Source organism: Dipodomys merriami, unplaced genomic scaffold (genome assembly GCF_024711535.1).
Source record: "Dipodomys merriami isolate MVZ:Mamm:240054 unplaced genomic scaffold, mDipMer1.0.p SCAF_4, whole genome shotgun sequence".
Classification (NCBI taxonomy): Eukaryota; Metazoa; Chordata; class Mammalia; order Rodentia; family Heteromyidae; genus Dipodomys; species Dipodomys merriami.
In genome coordinates, this window is record NW_027205603.1 from 57470208 (window position 1) to 57480132 (window position 9925).

The window sequence follows — 9925 nt, forward strand, 5'->3', positions numbered from 1 at the left end:
CAAAGTACATAAACTAAACAAATTAGATAGAGGCAGAACTAAAATCATGTATGAACATGCTTACAGGATCTTACCAAAACAGATGACTCTTATGGGACAATGTTCTCTTTAAAGGTTTCTTCCATGTAAATGTAGACAAATACAATGTGCTGCCTTCCTCACAGGAATGTTACTAAAATACTTGACATGGCTTACAGATAGTAGACTAAAGTTCTTTAAGTGGACGATTCTTATACATTTAAATTAAATCTCCATAAAATATATTTTTAAAACATATTGCTGTTTAAAAATGTATTGCTGTTTCTATTTCAATGCTTGATATAGGTCTGTTAAGTTGGTTAAACTCATCTTGGTTTAGTTTTGGCATGTCAATATTTGCTAGGAAATTGTCCATTTCTTCCAGATTCTCAAACTTATTAGCATAAAGATTTGTGAAGTATTCCCTTGTAATGTTCTGAATCTTGATTGTTTCTGTAGTGATGTTTCCATTCTCATCTCTGAGTTTGTTTATTTGGGGGTGTGGTATATATATATATATATATATATATATATATATATATATATATATATACACACACACACACACACACACACACACACACACACACACACACACACACACAATGGAATTCTATGACTCCATCAGAAAGAATGACATCGCCACAATTGTTAAGAAATGGAAAGACCTGAGGAAAAATTATATTAAGTGAAGTAAGTCAGGCCCAAAGAAACATAGGTCCCGTGGTTTCCCTTATTTGCAATAACTAGTATATGTCTGAGACAAGCAGAAAAGGTCAGATAAGATGATAAGTGAAATGAACCCCAAGGTAAGGACACAAGTGGTTTTTTTCTTTCTTGCTCTTGTTTCTAATGTATTTATAAGGTACCATGTGATTTTTTTGTTGCTTTGTATGTTCCTCCCCCCACAGTATAACCCCTGTTTTCACTGTATTTAATGTTGGTATAATTTGGGGAGGGGAAGGGGAAAAAAATGTTTAAATAGAGATACAAGGAGAGAGGTACAAGACACTATATTGGAAAAGGAACTTTACAATTTAGGCGGGGGGGGGGAAGGGATGGTAGGGGGAAAACAAAAGAAGAGGCAACAATGCTTGATAAGAAATGTACTCATTACCTTGCTCATGTAACGGTAACCCCTGTGTACAGTATTTTCACAATAAAAAACTTATTTAAAAAATAGGTTAGGGCTGTGGCACCTAATTAACGTATTCCACACACTAGGTTCAATCTCCATTTACTTTGTGCATGCTAGGCCAAGTGCTCTGCCTTTAGCTCCCAGAAGTGGAAGGTAACAGAAAAAAAGTCATTACTGAGCTCACATCCCACTGAGCTTCTCTCATTAATCTGAAATTCTCAACAACAATTCCCACCAGGTATTTACTATGTTCTCTGAATCAACAAAAAGTGCTTTTCAGAAACTTTTACATCACCTTTGAATTCTATACTTGAAAATATTCTTTCTGGCTAGAGAATTAAAGTTTTGAACCATAATTACTGTCAGAATACAGAATACAGAGATGGTAATATCAGTCCATTTTTGCCCTACATATAAAGTAAGATCTAGTTTCAAAAGTTGGTCTCTAGTGTTCATATTTGCAATTTTCTTCAGTGCAGGGGCATGGAGAGGGATTTTCTAAATACATGAATTATGTATTTTTAATTACATACACCATGTCCCTCCCCCCACAACCACACATTTGAACTCTGTTTGAATTAGTCTCTTGAATTCACTGCCAGATCATTTAAAAACTTAAATATAAATCTCTGTAACAGTTGTCTTTGATTTTCCTTTACTTCTCTCTTTTCTATGAATTCACAGTTTTCTGTCTCTCAGTTCTTTATACTAAACATCTGGGCTTGTGCCTCTTGAGTTTTGCTCCTATGCAGTCCATTCTATACATATGACTTTAGTTTATATTCAACTACGAATAAGCCCTCCTACAGCTTTCTTTACTCCTAAGAGAACAACACTTCCTTTATATAGGTATTTGTGTGTGCGTGTGTGTGTGTGTGTGTGTGTGTATGCGCCCGCGCACACACGCATGTGCATGCATATATAGTTTTATCTATTTTTATATTGAAGTCGTTGTACAAAGGAGTTACCATTTAACAAGGCATATGATATATCTTGATCATCACATTCTTACATATCTTGATCATCACATTCTCCTTTATCTAGTCCTTCCCTCTCCTCTTAATTTTGTAGGCTACACATTGGATTCTTGTCTGTAATTTCCCCTTTGTCTTCTCTTCATTATCTACCATGCCCTACACCTTCCAATTACCCGCTTCCTGGTATTTCATTTGGCTGAACTTTGATTTTGGCTTTCCAAGGAATTACACTATTTGAAATCTCCATTGAATCTACCATATTTTAGTTAATACATTTGTATACACTTGCATACTGCCTAATATATTTATGAGTTTGTAACCTATATCTAGCTAGCTTTCATATATATATATATATATATATATATATATATATATATATATATATATATATGGAACATGGATCCTTTGTCTCTGTGGGCTTGGCTTACTTCACTTAATTTAATGTTTTCCAAGTCTTTTTTTCAATTTCATTACAAATGTTACAATATCATCCTTTCTAATGGATAAGTATCCAGAATAGAGAGAGAACTTAAAAAATTAAATCCTCTAAAAACCACAACCATGTTTATTACAGCACTATTCACCATAGCCAATAGATGGAACTGGCCCAATGCCACTCAATGGATGAGTGAATCAGGAAAATGTGGTATATATACACAATGAAATTTTACTCATCCCTGTCTATGTGAAAAACAGCAGATAATTTCTATTTTGTCTTTTGCTACTATTAGATTAGAAAACTCTATAAAAAGAGAGACTCTGCTTCTTGTTTACCACAGATTCCTTGGCACCTAGAAATAGCCCAGTACCTGGTACAAATTCAATGTATATTGTTAAACAAATCAGCCCACATAGTGTGGCTACAAAGATAATCCATGGTAAAGATTTGTTATACAACTGTAATAAGTCAGAATGCAAAGTCATTGTGGAAGGAGATCTGAGTAAGGAGAGGAAAAAAAACCCTATTTTGAAGATTTTTCAATGGCATCTTTTTCTAAATACAATTTGTTTAAAAATTCTTTAATATATATTTATCATAGATCAATATATTTTATTAGAGGATACTATATTTAGTTCTCATGTTTACAAATACACTGTCAGAAACTTGACAGTTCTATAAGAGTATGGGAAGAACTGATGACCTCTATTTTTAAATCCAAGAAAATGTCAAAAGCCATACAGAAATGTAGTACATCTATTGGCTCAGTTGTGAATGTAATTCACCTCATCATTAAAAAAGGAAAACAAAAACATGTAAACACTAATATTATAACCCTACTGAGACTATGGAATCAGGATTAGGAAAAGGAATATAAGTGGGTTGTTCATTTGAATGATAAATCCTCAGCTTGTAACATAATTTAGTAGTTAATGTTCAAAACTACTTCATCAAAAAGAAGTGAGGTAAGTGAACTTGAACTTGTAAGTGAACTTGTAAGTAAGGAGGAGAGCACCTAGAAGAATTCAGAGTATTTGGGGGATGATATTTGGGGGTCAGATAGATAAGGATACTGTAGTTTTATTTGACATTGACAATTGTCCATATAAATTACTTTAATAAAAGTAAAATAAAAAGGCTGGGAACGTGACTTAGTGGTAGAGTGCTTGCCTTCCATGCATGAAGCCCTGGGTTCAATTCTTCAGTACCACATCAGTAGAAAAAGCCAGAAGTGCCACTGTTTCTCAAGTGGTAGAGTGCTAACCTTGAGCAAAAGAAGCTCAGGGACAGTGCTCAGGCCCTGAGTTCAAAACCCAGGACTGGCAAAAAAGAAAAAAGAGAGGGACAAGAAGCAAATCCCACATACTTTCTTAAGCTCATTCAGTCCTTCATGACAGCAATCACATCAAATTGCTTTTACTCATACCAAATCCCTTAGACTTTCTCATTATTTGATGGTTTGTATATCATGTGAAAGAGTTAATTTCCATTTCTCTAAGTATAAAGCAGAAAAATTTTGATAAATTAATAGTAAGAAATGTTCTGGAATTCCAAAACCATGAAACAGGCCTTAGCATGTGTATTTTATTACTAAGAAGGTGAGAAGAGTAACATTTATTTAGGGGCTGGGAAGGTGGCTCAGTGGTAGAGCACTTGCCTTGCATGCATGAGGCCCTGAGTTCAATTCCTCGGCACCACATAAGCAGAAAAAAAAAAGCCAGAAGTGGCACTGTGGCTCAAGTGGTTGTATGCTAGCCTTGAGTTGAAGAGCTGAAGGACAGCGCCCAGGCCCAGAGTTCAGGCCCCACGACCAGACCAAAACAAAAAAGATTTATTTAGTCACCAAGTCAAGATATCATAGCTAAACTCTTTATCTTACCTAGGTGGCTCCTTTTCTCAATTGGACCAATTAGAGGCTTTATGATTTGTCAAATTCATAGAAGATACTGTATGCCGTAGCTTTAGGTCATAACTGTATCTTTGGTTAATTGCCTTCCTAAGTAGACAAGGGTGTATTTTAACTTGTGATTTGATGTACATTTGACAAAATATTAAGACAATTAGCAACTATCAAATCTACTAGATTTGATAGTTATAAGTTGTTCTATGACAAATATCCAGTTACTTACCAGGAACGTGTTTCCACAATGCCCACATACAACTCTTGTACCTTCTGGTTGGATTGGCAATGCAGGTTGAGCTGGTTGTTCTTCAGAAATAAGCATTACTGGGCCAAGGTTAATTATGCGTCTACTGTGAAAAGAAAAAGAAAATGGACTGAGGGCAAAACCTGCAATACATGGCCAAAAACATGGAGTGTGTCTATGAAACTGTTAACGCTTGATTTTTAAATTAAATTATTCTCAAGCCTTGGATCCCAAATCACAGAAAATATCAATAGTCTGACTCTCAAAAGCGAAAAATAAACCAGGTAGGGACTCATCAAAGAGAGAGAACTATAGACCCATTTCTTTGATGACTATCAATGCAAAACTTCTCAACAAAATCTTAGCAAGTCGATTTCAACAACTCATCAAAAGAATCATACATCACGATCAAACAGGATTCATTTCAGGGATGCAAAGCTGGTTCAATATATGCATCACATCAACAAGAACACGGATAAGAACTACATGGTTATCTCAATAGATGCAGAAAAAGCATTTGACAAGATCTAACATCCCTTTATGATGAAGTTTCTGGAAAAACTAGGAATCCATGGAACACTCCTCAATATAATAAAGGCTAAATATGACAAATCTACAGCCAGCATTATACTTAATGGCAAAAAGTTAAAGCCATTTCCTCTAAATTCAGAAATGAGACAAGTATGTCCACCTTCCCCACTCTTCTTCAACCTAGTATTAGAATACCTAGCTACAGCAATAAGACAAGATGCAGATCCAAATAGGGGATCCAAATAGGGAAGGATGAAGTAAAACCCTCTTTGCAGATGACATGATCTTGTATTTAAAGAACCCCATGGACTCCACTCCCAAGATACTTGAGCTGATAAGTAGCAAGGTACAAAATTAACCCTCAGAAATCAATGGCTTTCCTATATGCCAATAATGAGAAGAGCGCGGCTGAAATTAGGAAAGCAACCCCAACCCTTTTGTAATAGCCCCAGAAAAAAAATAAAATACTTAGGAGTTAACAAAATAGGTGAAGGACCTGTATGACAAAAACTTTAAAAACCTGAAAAAGGAAATTAAAGGAGAACTAAGCAAGTGGGAAAACCTCCCATGCTCCTGGATTGGGAGGATTAACCATGAAAATGGCAATACTGCCAAAGGCTATCTACAAATACAATGTGATACCTATCAATATTCTAACCTCATTCTTCAATGAAATAGAAGAAGCAATCCAAAAATGCATATTGAACAATAAAGGACCCTGAATGACAAAAATAATCCTTAGTAGAACAGCACTGGAGGAATATCGATTCCAAACTTCAAACTACTACAAACCATAGTAAACAAAATGGCTTGGTACTGGCACAAGAACAGACCTGAGGACCAATGGAATAGACTGAAGACCAAGAAATTAACCCACAGACCTATAGCCACCTAATCTTTGATAAGGGAGCTAAAGAAATAGAATGGTGCTGGCAAAATTGGTTAAACACTTGTAGAAAACTAAAGCTAGATCCACATATATCACCCTGCACCATAATCAACTTCAAATGGATCAATGACCTCGAAATAAAAGCAGACTGCATGAAAACATTACAGGAAGGAATAGGAGAAACTCTAGGGCTTCTTGGCACAGGTCGAAATTTTCTTAATAGAGACCCAGAAGCACAACAAATCAAAGAAAGGTTGGACAAGTGGGATTGCATGAAACTACAGAGCTTCTGCAATGCAAAGGACATAGCTAGCAAGATCAACAGAAAGCCCACGGAATGGGAGAAGATCTTCACTAGCCATACAATGGACAATGGTCTCATATCTAAAATATACTTAGAACTCAAAAAACTGAATCTCCCAGCAAAAAGTCCTCAAAGAAACAACTGCCTGATTAACAAATGGGCTAAAGACTTCTCTGAAGAGGAAATAAGTATGCCCAATAGACACATAAAGAAATGCTCAACCTCTCCAGCCATAAAAGAACATTGAGATTCCACCTCACCCCAGCTAGAATGGCTATAATCAAGAAATCTAGTAACAACAGATCCTGGAGGGGATTTGGCCAGAAGGGAACCCTACTGCATTGTTCGTGGGAGTATAAACTTGTTCAACCACTCTGGAAAACAGTATGGAGGTTCCTCAAAAGACTCCACATACAGCTCCCTTATGACCCAACAATCCCACTTTTGGGCATTTACCCAAATGATCACAAACAAGACCACACTAAACCTACCAGCCAAACTATGTTTATTGCAGCATTATTTACCATAGCTAAGATATGGAACCAACCCAGATGCCCCTCAGTAGATGAATGGATCAAGAAAATGTGGTATATATACACAATGGAATTCTATGCCTCCGTTAGAAAAAATGACATTGCCTCTTTTGTTAGGAAATGTAAAGACTTGGAAAAAATCATATTAAGTGAAGTAAGCCAGGCCCAAAGAAACAGGTCCCATGGTTTCCCTTGTTTGCAGTGACTCGTACATGTCTAGGACAAGCAGAGTAGGTCAAAGGCTATGGACATACAACCAAATGAGATAATGTTAAGCAAAATGTACCCCAAGACAGGGACATAAGAGGTTTTTTGTTTTTTTTTTTCTTTTTCCCTTTCTTGCTTGTGTGGTTCTTTTGTTTCTATTGTATGTTCTTCCCCCATGGTATAACCCCTGTTTTCACTGGATTTGATGCTGGTGCTCTGCACCTTGTATATTTTTGTAATTTGGGGAGGGGAAGGGAATTGCAGAACACTTAAATGAGGATGCAGGCTGACCCATTGTGACAAGATATACAGGACACTATATTGAAAACAAATCTTAGAATGTTGGGGGGGGAGGGGCAAGAGGAGTTGGTCATTACTCATGTAATTATAACCCCTCTGTACAACATTTTTACAATAAAAAATTTAATAATAAAAAGCAAAAAATAGTCTTTATACACTTGGGATAGAGTTAAACATGATAATATGGAATGGGTCCTAATCAATGACATTGGGAAACACTTATCTGCCGTATGTATGTTTTTACAAGTTCAAATCAAACAATTTTCATTCATTTTTTTCTCTAAAAAGACACCTTAAGTTTAGAAGACTGAATAAGCAAAAAAAAAATTCTACATTAATAAAACTATGTGTCCCAAAGGTACCAAAATGGTGAAAACAAATTTCTCTGAGAAGTCCAGAATTTTTTAATGCTTCTTTAAACAAATGGAAATATGGAAAAAATGGGAGCCAGTTTGACTTTTTACTTTTAAGTCTATCACCAATATGTCTTGAATGGTTCATGAACTGGTCAAAAGGCCAGATAAAAGGTAACAAAAACCACAATTAAGGGCTTTTACTTATATCTAAGTACATCCATAATAGTATTTTCCATAATAGCAAACAATTATTACATACATTATATTGAGCAGAGACTACTGTAGAATACAAGGAGATACATAATGAGAACTAAAACATTTCTGGATTAAAATCAAGATTTGGAAGGTAAAATAACTTGTGATTTTAAAATAGGTTCAATGAGTCACTAGTTTACCATCATTCATTAAATACTTTCAAAGATAAAGCATCCATTGCTCATTTGAAAATATTATATCCTACAAATGACCACAAATATCTAAGCATGTCATTGCTTTAGTAACAACAATCACAATTTAGGTGCTATAATCAACTTTGAGAACAAAGTTTGAGTAAAACTAAGCCTGGAACATAATGACACTTTTTGAATAGAGGAATGAATGGATGAACGAATCTTTATCTCTTACCAGTTAGGTCTTGGACATCCTATTCGCCGAGATGTGTCCTTACAAATGAGGAGACAATTACAAGGACATCTAACATATTTCTTCCCTGTTGGGGGATTTTTGATTGGCTAGATAAGGGAAGAAAATGCAAAGACAGCAAATTAATCAAAGCTATAGTGTCACAGTTTATGTTTAAGAAGGGAAGAACTTCTTTGGACTACCAAAGCATAATATGAGAAACTGCATTGCAAGTGGTTCCAAGTACTACAATTGTTCACAAGCACTTTGTAATGGGGGGCGGGGGGGCAGCTACAGAGATTTAATTATGAAAGGTGTATTTCAAATTTAGTTTGTACTGGTCATTTTGATATGGAATGAATATTTAGTGTACACTAAGTGGTGGGGTATTTTTTGTCTTTTTAAAGTTCGTAAGACAAGGTGATCAACTCTTTCTAGTCAGATGCAAACATTCACAAAGGACTCTTATACCTGTCCAGGAAGAGCAAACTTGATAAACACAGTGGAGAAAAAAAAAACGTTACTGAATAGAATATAAGCAACTAGTTATATGATATACTTGAACTTACAAATTTATAATTGCACTAGCATTTCTTTATAAGACAACTTTATAGTATACTTTTAACCTGAGAATAAATCTCAGAGAAAATACTCTTTGTAACTCTAGGCTTAAGTTTATTAAACTAAATAATCACTTAGAACAGAGCCTCACTTCTGTGAGATTCCCAGCAAAATATCTGACTGGAAGCTAAACAAGAGGAAAACAGATGTACATAGCTTTTGACCTCCTCTGCTTGTCCTAGACATACACTAGTTATTGCAAATAAGGGAAACCATGGGACCTATGATTATTTGGGCCTGTCTTACTTCACTTAATATAATTTTTTCCAAGTCTTTACATTTCCTAACAAATGGGACAGTGTTATTCTTTCTGATGGAGGCATAGAATTCAATACATATATATTTATATATATATACACATATACACATATATACCTATATGTGTGTATATATGTATATACACACACACAATATTTTCTTGATCCATTCATCTACTGAGGGGCATCTGGGTTGGTTCCATAGCTAAGATATGGAAATCATGCTACGACAAATAATGCTACGATAAACATAGTTGTGCTGGTAGCTTTCATATATTCTTGTTTGTGATCATTTGGGTAAATGCCCAGAAGTGGATTGCTGGGTCATAGGGGAGCTCTATGTGGAGTCTTCTGATGAACCCCAAGATAGGGACACAAGTGGTTTTATCTTTCTTGCTATTGTTTTTAATGTATTTATAATGTACTATGTGATTTTTTTTCTTTGTATGTTCTTCCCCCATGGTATAACCCCTGTTTTCACTGTATTTGATTCTAGTGTCCTGCATCGTGTATATACATTTTTCTAATTTGGGTAGGGGAAGGGAAATAACAAAATGCTGAAATAAGCATACAGGTTGACCCATTCT

General features: G+C 35.4%; 1 protein-coding gene and 1 long non-coding RNA gene across 3 annotated transcripts in view; one reads left to right on the forward strand and one right to left on the reverse strand.

Annotated features, from left to right (window-relative positions):
• LOC138805847 (uncharacterized) overlaps window positions 1–9925 on the forward strand; it is a 52503-nt gene that overhangs the window by 21751 nt on the left and 20827 nt on the right. The gene's annotated exons all lie outside the window — the stretch shown is intronic.
• Pip4p2 (phosphatidylinositol-4,5-bisphosphate 4-phosphatase 2) overlaps window positions 1–9925 on the reverse strand; it is a 58066-nt gene that overhangs the window by 20334 nt on the left and 27807 nt on the right. For both annotated transcript variants that reach the window (XM_069991037.1, XM_069991036.1), the window contains exons 3-4: window positions 8464–8570; window positions 4702–4825 (exon numbers count right to left, since the gene is read on the reverse strand). In XM_069991037.1, coding sequence (XP_069847138.1) covers window positions 4702–4825; window positions 8464–8570 — 231 coding nt within the window. The remainder of the gene's footprint in view (window positions 1–4701; window positions 4826–8463; window positions 8571–9925) is intronic.